Here is a 25000-nt window from a genome sequence, read left to right as displayed (position 1 = left end):
TCTTGTCCAGTACTCTCCTCTCTTCTATCACTCTCTCCTGTCTTGTCCAGTACTCTCCTCTCTTCTATCACTCTCTCCTGTCTTGTCCAGTACTCTCCTCTCTTCTATCACTCTCTCCTGTCTTGTCCAGTACTCTCCTCTCTTCTATCACTCTCTCATGTCTTGTCCAGTACTCTCCTCTCTTCATCACTCTCTCCTGTCTTGTCCAGTACTCTCCTCTCTTCTATCACTCTCTCCTGTCTTGTCCAGTACTCTCCTCTCTTCTATCACTCTCTCCTGTCTTGTCCAGTACTCTCCTCTCTTCCATCACTCTCTCCTGTCTTGTCCAGTACTCTCCTCTCTTCATCACTCTCTCCTGTCTTGTCCAGTACTCTCCTCTCTTCCATCACTCTCTCATGTCTTGTCCAGTACTCTCCTCTCTTCTATCACTCTCTCCTGTCTTGTCCAGTACTCTCCTCTCTTCATCACCCTCATCATCTATCCTTTCATCTTCTCTCCACACTCTGTAATACTTCCCCTCCTCTTTCCCTACATCTCTCCTCCCCTCTCCATCTCCTGTCCCCCCTCTCTTCTCCCCTCCTCTAATCTTCTCTCCTTCTCTTTCAATACAGTCTAGAAAAGTACACCTGTTAGCTTCTCCTCTACATTCTCTTTCCTGCAACTGGTAATCCATCAAAGTTATATGCTAGGCTATCAAACACATAGGAATACAATTCTCCATCCTCTTTCCTACCTACACAGTACAGTCGTGGCCAAAAGTTTTGAGAATGACGCAAATATAACTTTTCACAAAGTCTGCTGCCTCAGTTTGTATGATGGCAATTTGCATATACTCCAGAATATTATGAAGAGTGATCAGATGAATTGCAATTAATTGCAAAGTCCCTCTTTGCTATGCAAATGAACTGAATCCCCCAAAAACATTTCCACTGCATTTCAGCCCTGCCACAAAAGGACCAGCTGACATGTCAGAGATTCTCTCATTAACACAGGTGTGAGTGTTGACGAGGACAAGGCTGGAGATCACTCTGTCATGCTGATTGAGTTCGAATAACAGACTGGAAGCTTCAAAAGGAGGGTGGTGCTTTGAATCATTGTTCTTCCTCTGTCAATCATGGTTACCTGCAAGGAAACATGTGCCGTCATCATTGCTTTGCACAAAAAGGGCTTCACAGGCAAGGATATTGCTGCCAGTAAGATTGCACTTAAATCAACCATTTATCAGATCATCAAGAACTTCAAGGAGAGCGGTTCAATTGTTGTGAAGAAGGCTTCAGGGTGCCCAAGAAAGTCCAGCAAGCGCCAGGACCGTCTCCTAAAGTTGATTCAGCTGTGGGATCGGGGCACCACCAGTACAGAGCTTGCTCAGGAATGGCAGCAGGCAGGTGTGAGTGCATCTGCACGCACAGTGAGGCGAAGACTTTTGGAGGATGGCCCGGTGTCAAGAAGGGCAGCAAAGAATCCACCTCTCTCCAGGAAAAACATCAGTGACAGACTGATATTCTGCAAACGGTACAGGGATTGGAATGCTGAGGACTGAGGTAAAGTCATTTTCTCTGATGAATCCCCTTTCCGATTGTTTGGAGCATCCGGAAAAAAGCTTGTCCGGAGAAGACAAGGTGAGCGCTACCATCAGTCCTGTGTCATGCCAACAGTAAAGCATCCTGAGACCATTCATGTGTGGGGTTGCTTCTCAGCCAAGGGAGTGGGCTCACTCACAATTTTGCCTAAGAACACAGCCATGAATAAAGAATGGTACCAACACATCCTCCGAGAGCAACTTCTCCCAACCATCCAGGAACAGTTTGGTGACGAACAATGCCTTTTCCAGCATGATGGAGCACCTTGCCATAAGGCAAAAGTGACAACTAAGTGGCTCGGGGAACAAAACATCGATATTTTGGGTCCATGGCCAGGAAACTCCCCAGACCTTAATCCCATTGAGAACTTGTGGTCAATCCTCAAGAGGCGGGTGGACAAACAAAAACCCACAAATTCTGACCAACTCCAAGCATTGATTATGCATGAATGGGCTGCCATCAGTCAGGATATGGCCCAGAAGTTAATTGACAGCATTCCAGGGTGGATTGCAGAGGTCTTGAAAAAGAAGGGTCAACACTGCAAATATTGACTCTTTGCAACTTCATGTAATTGTCAGTAAAAGTCTTTGACACTTATGAAATGCTTGTAATTATATTTCAGTATCCCATAGTAACATCTGACAAAAATATCTAAAGACACTGTAGCAGCAAACTTTGTGAAAATTCTCATTTGTGTCATTCTCAAAACTTTTGGCCATGACTGTATATGATTTCACTGGAGATTGAACCCTGACCCTCATATCTCCAAGGCTGACAGGTCATTCTTCAAAGCCAGTGAGGCCACTGAACAAGGATCTGTTTCTGTGTCATAGTAACCGTGTTGATGTGTATGAGACGATGCTTCAACGTCCACCTACTAAACAAATCCTCCATTGGGACAATCAATCTCCTCCACTTCATAAAGCTGATTAAAAAGTGAATGATCATTCTCTCACTGCGTGTCCCTCTGTAAAGCTAAAGATAAAGTCAGTCTGGACTGCAAAACAGTTTCTCTAGGGTGGACAGTGTTTCTAGGGTGGACAGAGAAGGTTCAGTGTTTCTAGGGTGGACAGAGAAGGTTCAGTGTTTCTAGGGTGGACAGAGAAGGTTCAGTGTCTCTAGGGTGGACAGGGAAGATTCAGTGTTTCTAGGGTGGACAGAGAAGGTTCAGTGTTTCTAGGGTGGACAGAGAAGGTTCAGTGTTTCTAGGGTGGACAGGGAAGGTTCAGTGTTTCTAGGGTGGACAGGGAAGGTTCAGTGTTTCTAGGGTGGACACGGAAGGTTCAGTGTTTCTAGGGTGGACAGGGAAGGTTCAGTGTTTCTAGGGTGGACAGGGAAGGTTCAGTGTTTCTAGGGTAGACAGGGAAGGTTCAGTGTTTCTAGGGTGGACAGGGAAGGTTCAGTGTTTCTAGGGTGGACAGGGAAGGGTCAGTGTTTCTAGGGTGGACAGGGAAGGTTCAGTGTTTCTAGGGTGGACAGGGAAGGTTCAGTGTTTCTAGGGTGGACAGAGAAACGTCTGTGTTTCTAGGGTGGACAGGGAAGGTTCAGTGTTTCTAGGGTGGACAGGGAAGGTTCAGTGTTTCTAGGGTGGACAGGGAAGGTTCAGTGTTTCTAGGGTGGACAGGGAAGGTTCAGTGTTTCTAGGGTGGACAGGGAAGGTTCAGTGTCTCTAGGGTGGACAGGGAAGGGTCAGTGTTTCTAGGGTGGACAGGGAAGGTTCAGTGTTTCTAGGGTGGACAGGGAAGGGTCAGTGTTTCTAGGGTGGACAGGGAAGGTTCAGTGTTTCTAGGGTGGACAGGGAAGGTTCAGTTTCTCTAGGGTGGACAGGGAAGGTTCAGTGTTTCTAGGGTGGACAGGGAAGGTTCAGTTTCTCTAGGGTGGACAGGGAAGGTTCAGTGTTTCTAGGGTGGACAGGGAAGGTTCAGTTTCTCTAGGGTGGACAGAGAAGGTTCAGTGTTTCTAGGGTGGACAGGGAAGGTTCAGTGTTTCTAGGGTAGACAGGGAAGGTTCAGTGTTTCTAGGGTGGACGGGGAAGGTTCAGTGTTTCTAGGGTGGACGGGGAAGGTTCAGTGTTTCTAGGGTGGACAGGGAAGGTTCATGACTTATTATAATGAACTGACACTATGTTTTCTTCTTTTACAAAAGCTCTAGACCTACTGGTCAACACTCAACGTGTGTGTGTGTGTGTGTGTGTGTGTGTGTGTGTGTGTGTGTGTGTGTGTGTGTGTGTGTGTGTGTGTGTGTGTGTGTGTGTGTGTGTGTGTGTGTGTGTGTGTCAGTACACAACAGCAGGAGAGGAAGGGTGTCTCTCTAACAGAGCACTGAGAGAGACAACCCTTCCTGCACACTCACCTTTCAGACAGTGATTCAACAATATAAACACAGCTTTAGGACACACACACAGACGCACACACACACAACATCCAGCTGTGCATGTAAAACTGTAATTAGTCTGTCCTTTTCCTTTCCGATCTCAACAGGAAATGCTAGTTTCCTCTGTGTACTGCTGTAATCTTCTAGTGGTATGCTGAGTCAAGGCTTTACAGATTGACTGACAGGCTAACTATTTTTGGCATGGCTAACTAGCTAGCTAACTAGCTGGCTAATGTTTTTGTTTGAAAAATGCATCTGGGCAGGGTACCTGGTTTATTGTTTCACCTGGCTGCCAGTTCCTGATCTTCTGAAAACAACATGTGAGGAGTGGTGTGAAGCGTGAGAAGAATGGGAGACAGAGGAATACAACAGTGGTGAGACAGACGGCTCGTAGAGAAGACGACTGGATACTATTCTGAACTTTGTGTGGTGAGCTTTCTGGCGCCCAGAGCTGCTGAGGCATCACCCAAGTGGTGCTACACAGAGTGAAGGAGGAGACGTCCAGTGACTATAAGAGTCAGGCTGGTAACCAGACTTGCCCTCTACAAGATCACCTGACCAGCTCCCTCCGCTCAAGACATGAACTGACCCTCTCCATCTGCAGAGGATGCAGCTTTCAAACACCTGGCCTCTACTGGTTGACCTGTCATAATATATTGTTTGTATGTTTTTTGATCTTGAAGTTTACTACCTGTTTACTGGGTAGGGTTCATAAAGGTGTACTACCTGTTTACTGGTAGGGTTATAAAGGTTTACTACCTGTTTACTGGTAGGGTTCATAAAGGTTTATTACCTGTTTACTGGGTAGGGTTCATAAAGGTTTATTACCTGTCTACTGGTAGGCTTCATAAAGGTGTATTACCTGTTTACTGGGTAGGGTTCATAGAGGTTTACTACCTGTTTACTGGGTAGGGTTCATAAAGGTTTATTACCTGTTTACTGGTAGGGTTATAAAGGTTTACTACCTGTTTACTGGTAGGGTTCATAAAGGTTTATTACCTGTTTACTGGGTAGGGTTCATAAAGGTTTATTACCTGTCTACTGGTAGGCTTCATAAAGGTGTATTACCTGTTTACTGGGTAGGGTTCATAGAGGTTTACTACCTGTTTACTGGGTAGGGTTCATAAAGGTTTATTACCTGTCTACTGGTAAGGTTAATAAAGGTGTATTACCTGTTTACTGGTAGGGTTCATAAAGGTTTATTACCTGTTTACTGGGTAGGGTTCATAAAGGTTTACTACCTGTTTACTGGTAGGGTTATAAAGGTGTACTACCTGTTTACTGGTAGGCTTCATAAAGGTGTACTACCTGTTTACTGGTAGGGTTCATAAAGGTGTACTACCTGTTTACTGGGTAGGGTTCATAAAGGTTTATTACCTGTTTACTGGTAGGGTTCATAAAGGTTTACTACCTGTTTACTGGTAGGGTTATAAAGGTGTACTACCTGTTTACTGGTAGGGTTATAAAGGTGTACTACCTGTTTACTGGTAGGGTTCATAAAGGTTTACTACCTGTCTACTGGTAGGGTTATAAATGTGTACTACCTGTTTACTGGTAGGGTTATAAAGGTGTACTACCTGTTTACTGGTAGGGTTATAAAGGTTTACTACCTGTTTACTGGTAGGGTTCATAAAGGTTTACATCTTTGAAGCTGTTTGTGGTGAGTATTACACATTTTCAAAATGGCGCTTTACCCACGTGTGTTCTTTGTGTGTTCTTGCTCTGGCCAAAACCCATGGTTTCTGGGACCAATCAGAATGGTTAGAATGTGTTTGTGTTCTAGAAATCGTTGGGAGGTACTCAGATCCAGAGTCATTGCGGAGAAGAAACTAACGTCCGTGGGCGTGGCTTAGCGTTTGGCCGGAGCAAGGAGTTTGGAAAGGCAATAATTTTTATCCCATTGTCAATTTAAAGATGTTGTGTGTGTGTGTGTGTGTGTGTGTGTGTGTGTGTGTGTGTGTGTGTGTGTGTGTGTGTGTGTGTGTGTGTGTGTGTGTGTGTGTGTGTGTGTGTGTGTGTGTGTGTTCTGCTACAATAACAGCTTCATGCTCCCCCCATGCACTCACTCATGATGGACAAGCAGCGCAACACTTCAATGGCCCGATGCATTTTGCAGGACAAAACTTCTATTTGGCCATAAATCGGTTTTCTGATTTGCATTTTACAGGATTCGCCCCCCCCCCAAAATGTGGGTGTTATTATATTTTGTGACGATTATGCAGATGAGGTTGGAGAGAAATGAATTCTTAACTACATTTTTGAAAGTGCAGAACGACATACAGTCTGGTTTTTAAACAATACAGCAAAAGAAGAGATTGTGCGAATAAATGACTGTAACAACAGTATCTCCCATTATGATCAAGACATTTTTCCAGGGTAGTAAAATGTGTAATTAGAAGCGTTGATGGTCTATTAAGATAAATTCTTCCCGAACGCATCCCTAATTACCGTGAAGGGGGGTCATTCCGTTGGTAATCCGAAGCGTTTTGGCACGCAAAAGTTAATCGGTGCCTCAAAGCGGAAAACTCTTTCACCAACACCATTCATCACCCCTGACTGACCCAAGTTTCTCTGCCACAGTCACACAACGCCAAACTTATAGGCTATATCTATTTTCTGGTTGATTTACAAGCCTAACCTTGGACACTACAATATTTAGGTTTCAAGGGTGAATGTAAAATAGGCTACAAATATTAGGTGGACGAATACCAAATCGGGCTTTAAGCAAGACCGAAGTCAAGTCACAGAACGGAGTTCTCCCTACCTTTGACTTTCGTTAAAGTGAGCACCGGGCTGTTGCAAGCGGACAGCGGGGCAACCCTGGCGGAATGTTTCTTCATAGTGACGAGCTCGGAAAGGCTGAGCTCTCCCCTCTTCGGCTACATCCCTGAATCTGGTGTGGTACCAATCTCTTCTGTGACTGACTGTGGGACTTTTGATGCTTCTTGTCTTTACTCTTCTCTAAACGTCGGATCAGCAGTTTCCCGCTACCTCTCTCGTCCTCTCTCGTGGATCCACCTTCTGCCCCTCCGTTCCTCAACTCTCCCTCAGTCGCTTTTCTTTCTTCTGATTCGATTCCCCTCCCTCATCCCCTCCCTCATTCCCTCCCTCCCTTCCCCGGTTCTGCAGTATCCCGCCAGAGCGTGAGGCTGAGCTATTTCTCTCTCTCTTCACATGTAAAACAGTAGAGGCAAATGCTGCAATTTGCCACGTCACGCGTGCCGCAGGCATCCACCATCTCCCTCACTTGCATTATCTCTCCTCCCCCGGCCCCTCTGTCCGTCCGGAGCCAGACGTGCCGTGCCCGCTGCCAGCCCACCAGACCTCCCGAAGCGCGGTTCCCGGAGGCAGGTGGTTGGTGACTCAGAGCCGGTTGCAGCTTGGAGATATGAGGAAGGATCGATCACGGCGGGCAGCGGTGAAACGGCTTGCATTGGAGAGGCAGGGATAGTGTGAGTGATCTGATGAGACTGGGGCTGATGTAGAGGGAAAATATACTGTAGCCTATCCGTCCTATTCAAGGGTTATATGAAGACACAAGGCTTGCATGGGGAGGCAGTTTTCCTCCTCAATAGAAAGTCTTGGAAAAATAAAATGTTCGCCAACCTGGTCTCAGAGCATTTCGTATTATTCTGTATGTAAATCTAGGACACATCATCTACTATGATATTTTACTTTTCGTATATGGTTTGTATTAATTTGTGGATGTCCATCAACAATTCCGTATGATATGTTACGAATTACAATTCATATTATATGTTACGAATTTGCAAAATGTACAATCAATATGCTATGAATTTGCCAAACATACTATATGTTACCAATTTGCAAAATGTATGATATGTTACAAATTCTAGCTAGGTGGCTAGGAGATGAATGTTAGCTAGCTGGCTAATGTTAGCTGGGTTTAGGGGTTAAGATTAGGGTTAAATTTAGAGTTAGGTTAAAGGGTTAAGGTTAGGGGAAGGGTTAGCTAAAAGAGTTAAGGTTAGGGTTATGATTAGGGTTATGATTAGGGTTATCTAACATGCTAAGTAGTTGCAAAGTAGCTCAAAAGTAGTAAGTAGTTGAAAAGTTGCTAATTAGCTAAAATTGTCTGTGATGAGATTTGAACTCACAACTTTTGGGTTGCTAGACGTTCGTGTTAAACGCCCGACCAACCACCCTACTTTCCTTTTTGCCCTAAGTAACCTTCTATCTGATGTAACCATACCAAACATAACACATCATACTAATTTGAGTGTCCCGGATTTATATTTAATATGTTACATCGAGTCTATGAGAACAGGCTGTTTAAGCAGCAGATTTGATCCAGTACACCGATTTTACACAGTGTGAGAAAATAAAACCACATAATACTGATTTATATTATCCCACTGGAATTCGTTTGTCTTTTGCTCTGGTTGAAAAATACACCTGCCATTATAACATTGTGTTATTACTAGTAGTAGGGTCTATTGAAGTTGCAAAATAAGCATTTTGTTTACAAGGCATTGCCTAAATAGCAACACCTTATAAATCCAATCAATCAAATTGTACTTAGCCTATATTAAACGTTAGAATCTAAGTTTGAATATTATCCTTGTTGTTCCTCAACATGTTTGATCAATACCCTGCTGATAGCCACTCCACCTCCACCCATTATCTTTCATAATGCTCTTCCTAAACCCGCTGGAGGATACAACGACAGACAGGCATCGCCCATTATCTTTCATAATGCTCTTCCTAAACCCACTGGAGGATACAACGACAGACAGGCATCGCCCATTATCTTTCATAATGCTCTTCCTAAACCCGCTGGAGGATACAACGACAGACAGGCATCGCCCATTATCTTTCATAATGCTCTTCCTAAACCCACTGGAGGATACAACGACAGACAGGCATCGCCCATTATCTTTCATAATGCTCTTCCTAAACCCGCTGGAGGATACAACGACAGACAGGCATCGCCCATTATCTTTCATAATGCTCTTCCTAAACCCACTGGAGGATACAACGACAGACAGGCATCATTCTCCCCAGGGCAGGTAGAAGTGACTGAGGATAACGTCTGTGTGGTGTGTGTGCCCTTCTCATATTAGTTCCCCCATGGGGCCTGTTCCAGCAATAAGAGGGCAGTTCAATTACTATAATGTTACATTCCAATAGAGACCCTCAACCTCACCCCCCCGGAAAGGTTACACTGATGACCTGTATGTGTGTGTGTGGCTATGTGTGTATGGTTGTGTGTCTGTGTGCACGTGCGTGTGCGCGTGTGTAAAATCTGTTGGGGGAGTGTGTACATGACTAAAAGAAGCCACTCTGAATAATTCACTGGCTAGACTCTTCCTCTTCACTAGATTCTACAGGCTCATATCCCCTGATCTGGTAACTAGGACAAGGGGTTGTACAGGCTAGAATCCCTGATCTGGTAACTAGGACAAGGGGTTGTACAGGCTAGAATCCCTGATCTGATAACTAGGACAAGGGGTTGTACAGGCTAGAATCCCTGATCTGATAACTAGGACAAGGGGTTGTACAGGCTAGAATCCCTGATCTGGTAACTAGGACAAGGGGTTGTACAGGCTAGAATCCCTGATCTGGTAACTAGGACAGGGGGTTGTACAGGCTAGAATCCCTGATCTGGTAACTAGGACAAGTGGTTGTACAGGCTAGAATCCCTGATCTGATAACTTAGAACAAGGGTTGTGTCCCAAATGGCACCCTATATTCCTCAAATTCAAATCTGGACCTTGAAGCTCGATCAAAAGATTTGTTTAATTCCTCCCTTCTTCCCCCTATGGGTCCTGGTCAAAAGTAGTGCACTATATAGGGAACAGAATGGAACCCAGAATCAAATCTCACGTGTCCTAACATTTTTTTTGAAGAGACTGTCACTAGACACAAAGTTTTCACAAAGTGCCAGGCTAGAGGTTCAAGGAAATGAATCTCTCGCTCTACTAACTACTGTAACTACTGTTCACTGTTGCCTTTCTTACACACCATTTCACCATTTCCTACACGACTGGAAAAGAGTCCTTAGTGCATGAAGAGCATGTTCCTTTCCAAACCCTCTTCCCCCAGTCCCCTCTTCCCCCAGTCCCCTCTTCCCCAGTCCCCTCTCCCCCCAGTCCCCTCTTCCCCAGTCCCCTCTTCCCCCAGTCCCCTCTTCCCTCAGTCCCCTCTTCCCCAGTCCCCTCTTCCCCAGTCCTCTCTTCCCCCAGTCCCCTCTTCCCCAGTCCCCTCTTCCCCCAGTCCCCTCTTCCCCCAGTCCCCTCTTCCCCAGTCCCCTCTTCCCCCAGTCCTCTCTTCCCCCAGTCCCCTCTTCCCCCAGTCCCCTCTTCCCCCAGTCCTCTCTTCCCACAGTCCTCTCTTCCCCCAGTCCCCTCTTCCCCAGTCCTCTCTTCCCCCAGTCCTCTCTTCCCCCAGTCCCCTCTTCCCCCAGTCTCTCTTCCCCCAGTCCTCTCTTCCCCCAGTCCTCTCTTCCCCCAGTCCTCTCTTCCCACAGTCCTCTCTTCCCCAGTCCCCTCTTCCCCAGTCCTCTCTTCCCCCAGTCCTCTCTTCCCCCAGTCCTCTCTTTACCAGTCCTCTCTTCCCTAGTCCCCTCTTCCCCCAGTCTCTCTTCCCCCAGTCCTCTCTTCCCCCAGTCCTCTCTTCCCCAGTCCTCTCTTCCCACAGTCCTCTCTTCCCCAGTCCCCTCTTCCCCCAGTCCTCTCTTCCCCCAGTCCCCTCTTCCCCCAGTCCTCTTTTCCCCCAGTCCTCTCTTCCCCAGTCCTCTCTTCCCACAGTCCTCTCTTCCCCAGTCCCCTCTTCCCCCAGTCCTCTCTTCCCCAGTCCCCTCTTCCCCAGTCCTCTCTTCCCCCAGTCCCCTCTTCCCCAGTCCTCTCTTCCCCCAGTCCTCTCTTCCCACAGTCCTCTCTTCCCCAGTCCCCTCTTCCCCTCTTCCCCCAGTCCTCTCTTCCCCCAGTCCTCTTTTCCCCCAGTCCTCTCTTCCCCAGTCCTCTCTTCCCACAGTCCTCTCTTCCCCAGTCCCCTCTTCCCCCAGTCCTCTCTTCCCCAGTCCCCTCTTCCCCAGTCCTCTCTTCCCCCAGTCCCCTCTTCCCCCAGTCCTCTCTTCCCCCAGTCTTCTCTTCCCCAGTCCTCTCTTCCCACAGTCCTCTCTTCCCCAGTCCCCTCTTCCCCAGTCCCCTCTTCCCCCAGTCCTCTCTTCCCCCAGTCCTCTCTTTACCAGTCCTCTCTTCCCTAGTCCCCTCTTCCCCCAGTCTCTCTTCCCCCAGTCCTCTCTTCTTCCAGTCCTCGCTTCCTCCAGTCCTCTCTTCCCGCAGTCCTCTCTTCCCCAGTCCTCTCTTCCCACAGTCCTCTCTTCCCCAGTCCCCTCTTCCCCAGTCCTCTCTTCCCCCAGTCCCCTCTTCCCCCAGTCCTCTCTTCCCCCAGTCCTCTCTTCCCCCAGTCCCCTCTTCCCCCAGTCTCTCTTCCCCCAGTCCTCTCTTCCCCCAGTCCTCTCTTCCCCCAGTCCTCTCTTCCCACAGTCCTCTCTTCCCACAGTCCTCTCTTCCCCAGTCCCCTCTTCCCCAGTCCTCTCTTCCCCCAGTCCTCTCTTTACCAGTCCTCTCTTCCCTAGTCCCCTCTTCCCCCAGTCTCTCTTCCCCCAGTCCTCTCTTCCCCCAGTCCTCTCTTCCCCAGTCCTCTCTTCCCACAGTCCTCTCTTCCCCAGTCCCCTCTTCCCCTCTTCCCCCAGTCCTCTCTTCCCCCAGTCCCCTCTTCCCCCAGTCCTCTTTTCCCCCAGTCCTCTCTTCCCCAGTCCTCTCTTCCCACAGTCCTCTCTTCCCCAGTCCCCTCTTCCCCCAGTCCTCTCTTCCCCAGTCCCCTCTTCCCCAGTCCTCTCTTCCCCCAGTCCCCTCTTCCCCCAGTCTTCTCTTCCCCAGTCCTCTCTTCCCACAGTCCTCTCTTCCCCAGTCCCCTCTTCCCCAGTCCCCTCTTCCCCCAGTCCTCTCTTCCCCCAGTCCTCTCTTCCCCCAGTCCTCTCTTCCCCCAGTCCTCTCTTCCCCCAGTCTTCTCTTCCCCAGTCCTCTCTTCCCACAGTCCTCTCTTCCCCAGTCCCCTCTTCCCCAGTCCCCTCTTCCCCAGTCCTCTCTTCCCCCAGTCCTCTCTTCCCCCAGTCCTCTCTTCCCCCAGTCCTCTCTTCCCCCAGTCCTCTCTTCCCACAGTCCTCTCTTCCCCAGTCCCCTCTTCCCCTCTTCCCCCAGTCCTCTCTTCCCCCAGTCCCCTCTTCCCCCAGTCCTCTTTTCCCCCAGTCCTCTCTTCCCCAGTCCTCTCTTCCCACAGTCCTCTCTTCCCCAGTCCCCTCTTCCCCCAGTCCTCTCTTCCCCAGTCCCCTCTTCCCCAGTCCTCTCTTCCCCCAGTCCCCTCTTCCCCCAGTCCTCTCTTCCCCCAGTCTTCTCTTCCCCAGTCCTCTCTTCCCACAGTCCCCTCTTCCCCAGTCCCCTCTTCCCCAGTCCCCTCTTCCCCCAGTCCTCTCTTCCCCCAGTCCTCTCTTCCCCCAGTCCTCTCTTTACCAGTCCTCTCTTCCCTAGTCCCCTCTTCCCCCAGTCTCTCTTCCCCCAGTCCTCTCTTCTTCCAGTCCTCGCTTCCCCCAGTCCTCTCTTCCCGCAGTCCTCTCTTCCCCAGTCCTCTCTTCCCACAGTCCTCTCTTCCCCAGTCCCCTCTTCCCCAGTCCTCTCTTCCCCCAGTCCCCTCTTCCCCCAGTCCTCTCTTCCCCCAGTCCTCTCTTCCCCCAGTCCTCTCTTTACCAGTTGTTCCCACTAATATAATTGATTGGACAGTTTCTACCATTTTCCACTGCTCCCCGTGCGTCAGTGTCAGGGTCTGTGTTTGGGTTAGAGGGAAGAGACAGAAACAGACAGAAACAGAGGATGAGAGCTAATGGATGAGGAGATAGAGAGAGGGAAAGGGGGGGTGAGAGGGGAAGAGAGAGAGAGGGAGGGAGAGAGAAAAAGAGGGAGATGGATGAGGAGAGAGAGAGGGAGTGGGGGGAGAAAAGTGAGAGAGGAGGAGAGAGAGAGAGAGAGATAGAGAGAGAGAGAGAGAGAGAGAGAAAGAGAGGGAGGGGGGAGAAAGAAAGAGGGAGAAAGAAAGAGAGGGAAGAGAGAAAGAGAGAGAACGAAAGAGGTGATTACTACAAAAAAAGAGTGTGAGAGAGGATATGGAAGAGAGAGAGGGAAGAGAGGGAGAGAGATCTGCACAGGATGTTTGATGGATAATGTAAACACACTATAAACACCGTCAGGAACCAATCAGAGAGAGTCACACGCGTCATCATCCTGCAGGCTACAGGTGTGGCATGTCGGGATGTTATTGTGTGTGTGTATGTGTGTCTGTGTTCATGCTCATGCCTGCATGTGTGTCTGCGTTCATGCTCATGCCTGCATGTGTGTCTGCGTTCATGCTCATGCCTACATGTGTGTGTAAAACTGATCCTGCACTGTGTTTTTGACAGAAAGACCCCATGAGAAAACAGCAGAGTTTTTCCATAGAACAGTGTTTATCTGGTGGAGTGAGAGCCTGTTTACACCCATTACAGTAGCAGGGTGAATGGGCTGTAGAACAGATTACAGACTCCTACTATAGACCAGCATTCTCCACAGCATTTACACTCATATACAATACATCACTGACTTCTAAAACAGTGTGTAACTGTTTCACATGCAATAGCTCAGATCGTGTAAAGATCAATATAAAAGCTGGGCTGTCTCCAAAATGCCACCCTATTCCCTATAAACTGCACTACTTTTGACCAGGCCCCATATCGCTTTGCTCAAAAGTAGTGTACTAGCTAGGGAATAGGGTCCCTTTGGGATGCAACCCTGTCGAGCATCACATCTTGTTCATTTCATTAAAAGGGACTAGTGATTGCTGTAATTGGTTTTCTCCATGCAGCTTCACTCCCAGGGGTGTCTTGTGAGGTCATTAATACAATCAGACAGACAGACAGACAGACAGACAGACAGACAGACAGACAGACAGACTGTTGCCTACGAAGATAACATTTAATTTCCCCTCTGCTCTCATTTCTTTGAGCTATAATGTCTTACCCCCACCTACATGTACAAATGACCTCCTCTAACCTGTAACCCCACCTACATGTACAAATGACCTCCTCTAACCTGTACCCCCACCTACATGTACAAATGACCCTCCTCTAACCTGTACCCCCACCTACATGTACAAATGACCTCCACTAACCTGTACCCCCACCTACATGTACAAACGACCTCCTCTAACCTGTACCCCCACCTACATGTACAAATGACCTCCTCTAACCTGTACACCCACCTACATGTACAAATGACCTCCTCTAACCTGTACCCCCACCTACATGTACAAATGACCTCCACTAACCTGTACCCCCACCTACATGTACAAATGACCTCCTCTAACCTGTACCCCCACCTACATGTACAAATGACCCTCCTCTAACCTGTACCCCCACCTACATGTACAAATGACCTCCACTAACCTGTACCCCCACCTACATGTACAAACGACCTCCTCTAACCTGTACCCCCACCTACATGTACAAATGACCTCCTCTAACCTGTACACCCACCTACATGTACAAATGACCTCCTCTAACCTGTACCCCCACCTACATGTACAAATGACCTCCTCTAACCTGTACCCCCACCTACATGTACAAATGACCTCCTCTAACCTGTACCCCCACCTACATGTACAAATGACCCTCCTCTAACCTGTACCCCCACCTACATGTACAAATGACCTCCACTAACCTGTACCCCCACCTACATGTACAAATGACCTCCACTAACCTGTACACCCACCTACATGTACAAATGACCCTCCTCTAACCTGTACCCCCACCTACATGTACAAATTACCTCCTCTAACCTGTACCCCCACCTACATGTACAAATGACCTCCACTAACCTGTACCCCCACCTACATGTACAAATGACCCTCCTCTAACCTGTACCCCCACCTACATGTACAAATGACCCTCCTCTAACCTGTACCCCCACCTACATGTACAAACGACCTCCACTAACCTGTACCCCCACCTACATGTACAAATGACCTCCACTAACCTGTACACCCACCTACATGTACAAATGACCCTCCTCTAACCTGTACCCCCACCTACATGTACAAATGACCTCCTCTAACCTGTACCCCCACCTACATGTACAAATGACCTCCACTAACCTGTACCCCCACCTACATGTACAAATGACCCTCCTCTAACCTGTACCCCCACCTACATGTACAAATGACCTCCACTAACCTGTACCCCCACCTACATGTACAAATGACCTCCACTAACCTGTACCCCCACCTACATGTACAAATGACCTCCTCTAACCTGTACCCCCACCTACATGTACAAATGACCCTCCTCTAACCTGTACCCCCACCTACATGTACAAATGACCTCCACTAACCTGTACCCCCACCTACATGTACAAATGACCCTCCTCTAACCTGTACCCCCACCTACATGTACAAATGACCTCCTCTAACCTGTACCCCCACCTACATGTACAAATGACCTCCTCTAACCTGTACCCCCACCTACATGTACAAATGACCTCCACTAACCTGTACCCCCACCTACATGTACAAATGACCTCCACTAACCTGTACACCCACCTACATGTACAAATGACCTCCACTAACCTGTACCCCCACCTACATGTACAAATGACCTCCACTAACCTGTACCCCCACCTACATGTACAAATGACCCTCCTCTAACCTGTACCCCCACCTACATGTACAAATGACCTCCACTAACCTGTACCCCCACCTACATGTACAAATGACCTCCTCTAACCTGTACCCCCACCTACATGTACAAATGACCCTCCTCTAACCTGTACCCCCACCTACATGTACAAATGACCTCCTCTAAGCTGTACCCCCACCTACATGTACAAATGACCTCCTCTAACCTGTACCCCCACCTACATGTACAAATGACCTCCTCTAACCTGTACCCCCACCTACATGTACAAATGACCTCCACTAACCTGTACCCCCACCTACATGTACAAATGACCCTCCTCTAACCTGTACCCCCACCTACATGTACAAATGACCTCCACTAACCTGTACCCCCACCTACATGTACAAATGACCCTCCTCTAACCTGTACCCCCACCTACATGTACAAATGACCTCCACTAACCTGTACCCCCACCTACATGTACAAATGACCTCCACTAACCTGTACCCCCACCTACATGTACAAATGACCCTCCTCTAACCTGTACCCCCACCTACATGTACAAACGACCTCCTCTAACCTGTACCCCCACCTACATGTACAAATGACCTCCTCTAACCTGTACCCCCACCTACATGTACAAATGACCTCAACAAACCTGTACCCCCACCTACATGTACAAACGACCTCCACTAACCAGTACCCCCACCTACATGTACAAATGACCTCCTCTAACCTGTACACCCACCTACATGTACAAATGACCTCCACTAACCTGTACCCCCACCTACATGTACAAATGACCTCCTCTAACCTGTACCCCCACCTACATGTACAAATGACCTCCTCTAACCTGTACACCCACCTACATGTACAAATGACCTCCACTAACCTGTACCCCCACCTACATGTACAAATGACCTCCTCTAACCTGTACCCCCACCTACATGTACAAATGACCTCCTCTAACCTGTACCCCCACCTACATGTACAAATGACCTCCTCTAACCTGTACACCCACCTACATGTACAAATGACCCTCCTCTAACCTGTACCCCCACCTACATGTACAAATGACCTCCTCTAACCTGTACCCCCACCTACATGTACAAATGACCTCCTCTAACCTGTACCCCCACCTACATGTACAAATGACCTCCTCTAACCTGTACACCCACCTACATGTACAAATGACCCTCCACTAACCTGTACCCCCACCTACATGTACAAATGACCCTCCTCTAACCTGTACCCCCACCTACATGTACAAATGACCTCCTCTAACCTGTACACCCACCTACATGTACAAATGACCTCCACTAACCTGTACCCCCACCTACATGTACAAATGACCTCCTCTAACCTGTACCCCCACCTACATGTACAAATGACCCTCCACTAACCTGTACCCCCACCTACATGTACAAATGACCTCCTCTAACCTGTACCCCCACCTACATGTACAAATGACCCTCCTCTAACCTGTACCCCACCTACATGTACAAATGACCTCCACTAACCTGTACCCCCACCTACATGTACAAACGACCTCCACTAACCTGTACCCCCACCTACATGTACAAACGACCTCCACTAACCTGTACCCCCACCTACATGTAAAAATGACCTCCACTAACTTGTACCCCCACCTACATGTACAAATGACCTCCACTAACTTGTACCCCCACCTACATGTACAAATGACCTCCTCTAACCTGTACCCCCACCTACATGTACAAATGACCTCCTCTAACCTGTACCCCCACCTACATGTACAAATGACCTCCTCTAACCTGTACCCCCACCTACATGTACAAATGACCTCCTCTAACCTGTACCCCCACCTACATGTACAAATGACCTCCTCTAACCTGTACCCCCACCTACATGTACAAATGACCTCCTCTAACCTGTACCCCCACCTACATGTACAAATGACCTCCTCTAACCTGTACCCCCACCTACATGTACAAATGACCTCCTCTAACCTGTACCCCCACCTACATGTACAAATGACCTCCACTAACCTGTACCCCCACCTACATGTACAAATGACCTCCTCTAAACTGTACCCCCAACTACATGTACAAATGACCCTCCTCTAACCTGTACCCCCACCTACATGTACAAATGACCTCCTCTAACCTGTACCCCCACCTACATGTACAAATGACCCTCCTCTAACCTGTACCCTCACCTACATGTACAAATGACCTCCTCTAACCTGTACCCCCACCTACATGTGCAAATGACCTCCACTAACCTGTACCCCCACCTACATGTACAAATGACCTCCTCTAACCTGTACCCCCACCAACATGTACAAATGACCTCCACTAACCTGTACCCCCACCTACATGTACAAATGACCTCCACTAACCTGTACCCCCACCTACATGTACAAATGACCTCCACTAACCTGTACCCTCACCTACATGTACAAATGACCTCCTCTAACCTGTACCCCCACCTACATGTACAAATTGTCTCCACTAACTGTACCCCCACCTACATGTACAAATGACCTCCTCTAACCTGTACCCCCACCTACATGTACAAATGACCTCCTCTAACCTGTACCCCCACCTACATGTACAAATGACCTCCTCTAACCTGTACCCCCACCTACATGTACAAATTACCTCCTCTAACCTGTACCCCCACCTACATGTACAAATGACCCTCCACTAACCTGTACCCCCACCTACATGTACAAATGACCTCCTCTAACCTGTACCCCCACATACATGTACAAATTACCTCCTCTAACCTGTACACCCACCTACATTTACAAATGACCTCCACTAACCTGTACCCCCACCTACATGTACAAATGACTTCCACTAACCTGTACCCCCACCTACATGTACAAATGACCCTCCTCTAACCTGTACCCCCACCTACATGTACAAATGACCCTCCACTAACCTGTACCCCCACCTACATGTACAAATGACCTCCACTAACCTGTACCCCCACCTACATGTACAAATGACCTCCTCTAACCTGTACCCCCACCTACATGTACAAATGACCCTCCTCTAACCTGTACCCCCACCTACATGTACAAACGACCTCCTCTAACCTGTACCCCCACCTACATGTACAAATGACCTCCTCTAACCTGTACCCCCACCTACATGTACAAATGACCTCCACTAACCTGTACCCCCACCTACATGTACAAATGACCCTCCTCTAACCTGTACCCCCACCTACATGTACAAATGACCTCCACTAACCTGTACCCCCACCTACATGTACAAATGACCCTCCTCTAACCTGTACCCCCACCTACATGTACAAATGACCTCCACTAACCTGTACCCCCACCTACATGTACAAATGACCTCCACTAACCTGTACCCCCACCTACATGTACAAATGACCCTCCTCTAACCTGTACCCCCACCTACATGTACAAACGACCTCCTCTAACCTGTACCCCCACCTACATGTACAAATGACCTCCTCTAACCTGTACCCCCACCTACATGTACAAATGACCTCAACAAACCTGTACCCCCACCTACATGTACAAACGACCTCCACTAACCTGTACCCCCACCTACATGTACAAATGACCTCCTCTAACCTGTACACCCACCAACATGTACAAATGACCTCCACTAACCTGTACCCCCACCTACATGTACAAATGACCTCCTCTAACCTGTACACCCACCTACATGTACAAATGACCTCCACTAACCTGTACCCCCACCTACATGTACAAATGACCTCCTCTAACCTGTACCCCCACCTACATGTACAAATGACCTCCTCTAACCTGTACCCCCACCTACATGTACAAATGACCTCCTCTAACCTGTACACCCACCTACATGTACAAATGACCCTCCTCTAACCTGTACCCCCACCTACATGTACAAATGACCTCCTCTAACCTGTACCCCCACCTACATGTACAAATGACCTCCTCTAACCTGTACCCCCACCTACATGTACAAATGACCTCCTCTAACCTGTACACCCACCTACATGTACAAATGACCCTCCAGTAACCTATACCCCCACCTACATGTACAAATGACCCTCCTCTAACCTGTACCCCCACCTACATGTACAAATGACCTCCTCTAACCTGTACACCCACCTACATGTACAAATGACCTCCACTAACCTGTACCCCCACCTACATGTACAAATGACCTCCTCTAACCTGTACCCCCACCTACATGTACAAATGACCCTCCACTAACCTGTACCCCCACCTACATGTACAAATGACCTCCTCTAACCTGTACCCCCACCTACATGTACAAATGACCCTCCTCTAACCTGTACCCCACCTACATGTACAAATGACCTCCACTAACCTGTACCCCCACCTACATGTACAAACGACCTCCACTAACCTGTACCCCCACCTACATGTACAAACGACCTCCACTAACCTGTACCCCCACCTACATGTAAAAATGACCTCCACTAACTTGTACCCCCACCTACATGTACAAATGACCTCCACTAACTTGTACCCCCACCTACATGTACAAATGACCTCCTCTAACCTGTACCCCCACCTACATGTACAAATGACCTCCTCTAACCTGTACCCCCACCTACATGTACAAATGACCTCCTCTAACCTGTACCCCCACCTACATGTACAAATGACCTCCTCTAACCTGTACCCCCACCTACATGTACAAATGACCTCCTCTAACCTGTACCCCCACCTACATGTACAAATGACCTCCTCTAACCTGTACCCCCACCTACATGTACAAATGACCTCCACTAACCTGTACCCCCACCTACATGTACAAACGACCTCCACTAACCTGTACCCCCACCTACATGTACAAACGACCTCCACTAACCTGTACCCCCACCTACATGTACAAATGACCTCCACTAACTTGTACCCCCACCTACATGTACAAATGACCTCCACTAACTTGTACCCCCACCTACATGTACAAATGACCTCCTCTAACCTGTACCCCCACCTACATGTACAAATGACCTCCTCTAACCTGTACCCCCACCTACATGTACAAATGACCTCCTCTAACCTGTACCCCCACCTACATGTACAAATGACCTCCTCTAACCTGTACCCCCACCTACATGTACAAATGACCTCCTCTAACCTGTACCCCCACCTACATGTACAAATGACCTCCTCTAACCTGTACCCCCACCTACATGTACAAATGACCTCCTCTAACCTGTACCCCCACCTACATGTACAAATGACCTCCTCTAACCTGTACCCCCACCTACATGTACAAATGACCTCCTCTAACCTGTACCCCCACCTACATGTACAAATGACCTCCACTAACCTGTACCCCCACCTACATGTACAAATGACCTCCTCTAAACTGTACCCCCAACTACATGTACAAATGACCCTCCTCTAACCTGTACCCCCACCTACATGTACAAATGACCTCCTCTAACCTGTACCCCCACCTACATGTACAAATGACCCTCCTCTAACCTGTACCCCCACCTACATGTACAAATGACCTCCTCTAACCTGTACCCCCACCTACATGTGCAAATGACCTCCACTAACCTGTACCCCCACCTACATGTACAAATGACCTCCTCTAACCTGTACCCCCACCAACATGTACAAATGATCTCCACTAACCTGTACCCCCACCTACATGTACAAATGACCTCCACTAACCTGTACCCCCACCTACATGTACAAATGACCTCCACTAACCTGTACCCTCACCTACATGTACAAATGACCTCCTCTAACCTGTACCCCCACCTACATGTACAAATTGTCTCCACTAACTGTACCCCCACCTACATGTACAAATGACCTCCTCTAACCTGTACCCCCACCTACATGTACAAATGACCTCCTCTAACCTGTACCCCCACCTACATGTACAAATGACCTCCTCTAACCTGTACCCCCACCTACATGTACAAATGACCTCCTCTAACCTGTACCCCCACCTACATGTACAAATGACCCTCCACTAACCTGTACCCCCACCTACATGTACAAATGACCTCCTCTAACCTGTACCCCCACCTACATGTACAAATTACCTCCTCTAACCTGTACACCCACCTACATGTACAAATGACCTCCACTAACCTGTACCCCCACCTACATGTACAAATGACCTCCACTAACCTGTACCCCCACCTACATGTACAAATGACCCTCCTCTAACCTGTACCCCCACCTACATGTACAAATGACCCTCCACTAACCTGTACCCCCACCTACATGTACAAATGACCTCCTCTAACCTGTACCCCCACCTACATGTACAAATTACCTCCTCTAACCTGTACACCCACCTACATGTACAAATGACCTCCACTAACCTGTACCCCCACCTACATGTACAAATGACCTCCACTAACCTATACCCCCACCTACATGTACAAATGACCTCCTCTAACCTGTACCCCCACCTACATGTACAAATGACCTCCACTAACCTGTACCCCCACCTACATGTACAAATGACCTCCTCTAACCTGTACCCCCACCTACATGTACAAATGACCCTCCTCTAACTTGTACCCCCACCTACATGTACAAATGACCTCCTCTAACCTGTACCCCCACCTACATGTACAAACGACCTCCACTAACCTGTACCCCCACCTACATGTACAAATGACCTCCTCTAACCTGTACCCCCACCTACATGTACAAATGACCTCCTCTAACCTGTACCCCACCTACATGTACAAATGACCTCCACTAACCTGTACCCCCACCTACATGTACAATTGACCTCCACTAACCTGTACCCTCACCTACATGTACAAATGACCTCCACTAACCTGTACCCCCACCTACATGTACAAATGACCTCAACAAACCTGTACCCCCGCACATTGACTCGGTACCGGTACCCCCTGAATATAACCTCCACATTGACCCGGTACCGGTACTCCCTGTATATAACCTCCACATTGACTCGGTACCGGTACTCCCTGTATATAACCTCCACATTGACTCGGTACCAGTACTCCCTGTATATAACCTCCACATTGACTCGGTACCAGTACTCCCTGTATATAACCTCCACATTGACTCTGTACCGGTACCCCCTGTATATAACCTCCACATTGACTCGGTACCAGTACTCCCTGTATATAACCTCCACATTGACTCGGTACCAGTACTCCCTGTATATAACCTCCACATTGACTCGGTACCGGTACTCCCTGTATATAACCTCCACATTGACTCGGTACCGGTACTCCCTGTATATAACCTCCACATTGACTCGGTACCAGTACTCCCTGTATATAACCTCCACATTGACTCGGTACCAGTACTCCCTGTATATAACCTCCACATTGACTCGGTACCAGTACTCCCAGTATATAACCTCCACATTGACTCGGTACCGGTACTCCCTGTATATAACCTCCACATTGACTCGGTACCAGTACTCCCTGTATATAACCTCCACATTGACTCGGTACCAGTACTCCCTGTATATAACCTCCACATTGACTCAGTACCAGTACTCCCTGTATATAACCTCCACATTGACTCGGTACCAGTACTCCCTCTATATAACCTCCACATTGTTGGTTAAGGGCTTGTAAGTAAGCATTTCACGGTAAGGTCTACACCTGTTGTATTCTGCGCATGTGAAAAATAACATTTAAATGATTTTATGATGAAGTATGTGTGTGTGTGTGTGTCTTTGTATGTGAGTGTGTGTGTGTCTGAGTGTATTTGTGTGTTTTTCCTCCGTAAATAACATCTCACTCTCCCTCTGCTCTCAGTCCTATCCCTGTGAGCCCTGGTTGGGCTGCAGAAGATTGGGAGAAGTTGACGTTAATCAGAAAGGAGGAAACTAGCTGTCAGGAGTTATAGAAGCCATCACTCAATGAGGACTCTGAATATGTATAGTATTATCCCTCTCTCTCTCTCTCTCTCGCTCCCCCCTCTCCCTCTCTTAGTAGATACAAACAGGTGTTATTCAGCGCTGTGCTGCTCTTGAGTCCCAGTGAGACAGAGACAGCTCCACTCCCAGCCACATCTCTAATTAGCTCTCTGGATGCTTCACAAAATGTTGAGAGGATTATACGTGGACATAAACACCTCTCCCCATTGGCTATGTCCCTGCAGCCGGACCCAGACCCAGACCCAGACCCGGACCCACAGGGGAGCTGGCGCCCAGATAAAGGGAGTCAGAGGGGAATGTTCTCTAGATGGAACTAATAGGTTTAAAATCCTCCCACGGTGATAGTGTGAAATAGGAAGGAATGGAAGGGTATTATCTTTCTACTTCCATGTCTAGGACAGCCTAGAATCTCTGATTCAACTGTATGGGCATATATATGTGCATTTAAAGGGGCAATCTGCAGTTCAAACCACAATAACAGTCACCCTGCCACTGTTTAACAGCAGAGGGATATGGCTGGATAAACATAACCACTCAAATTCCTAGACAGAGCTATGGATGCCAGGACTGACCTTCCATGACATCAAAATGATCCTTTTTAAGGCTTTTTGAGGCTATAAGTGTTTGTTTCCAAACAATAGAGTAAAACAAGCTGATATTTTGGGTTCTGATGAGGTATGAAACTACAAGCTCATCAGGCTGCAGATCTATTCTTTGACAATCAATGGGCATATATCAGACATGTTCAAAGTTAAAAACAAACAGATGTTCTGTACCAATCGCAGATTGCCCCTTGCCTAGCCGTGCCTAGCTAACTTGTAGTTAACGTGTCATTTATTGAAACATATTATACTATAGCATTTATGGCTCATTTGTTGATCTGATATGATCTGTATTTATCAGGGAGAATGTAGTAATGTTGTCTGGTGGAGATACAGTAGCTCAGGTAGCTTTGACCTAGAAAAACGGTTCACTTCCCATAGTCTGCCTTGTGAGACTAATAACCATGGATGAAAAGCAGTCTGCCTTGTGAGGCTAATAACCATGGCTGAAAAGCAGTCTGCCTTGTGAGGCTAATAACCATGGATGAAAAGCAGTCTGCCTTGTGAGACTAATAACCATGGATGAAAAGTAGTCTGCCTTGTGAGGCTAATAACCATGGATGAAAAGCAGTCTGCCTTGTGAGACTAATAACCATGGATGAAAAGCAGTCTGCCTTGTGAGGCTAATAACCATGGATGAAAAGCAGTCTGCCTTGTGAGGCTAATAACCATGGATGAAAAGTAGTCTGCCTTGTGAGGCTAATAACCATGGATGAAAAGCAGTCTGCCTTGTGAGACTAATAACCATGGATGAAAAGCAGTCTGCCTTGTGAGGCTAATAACCATGGCTGAAAAGCAGTCTGCCTTGTGAGGCTAATAACCATGGATGAAAAGCAG

At 47.9% G+C, this 25000-nt stretch overlaps 1 protein-coding gene across 2 annotated transcripts in view; it reads right to left on the bottom strand.

Moving 5' to 3' along the window:
* Positions 1 to 25000, bottom strand: part of LOC106595966 (solute carrier family 35 member F3) — a 204806-nt gene that overhangs the window by 103991 nt on the left and 75815 nt on the right. Inside the window, exon 1 of one of the 2 annotated variants that reach the window (XM_045701038.2) lies at positions 6718 to 7033. The exons of the other annotated variant lie outside the window; for it this stretch is intronic. Within the exon in view, the coding sequence (XP_045556994.1) occupies positions 6718 to 6793 (76 nt within the window). The 5' untranslated portion in view covers positions 6794 to 7033. Of the gene's footprint in view, positions 1 to 6717; positions 7034 to 25000 lie in introns of those variants that run through there. 2 annotated transcript variants of the gene reach the window in all.

The sequence above is a fragment of the Salmo salar genome, chromosome 18, assembly GCF_965601325.2.
Source record: "Salmo salar chromosome 18, fSalSal1, whole genome shotgun sequence".
Classification (NCBI taxonomy): Eukaryota; Metazoa; Chordata; class Actinopteri; order Salmoniformes; family Salmonidae; genus Salmo; species Salmo salar.
Note: the sequence above shows the minus strand (reverse complement) of the source record. Positions and strands in the feature narration are given on the sequence as shown.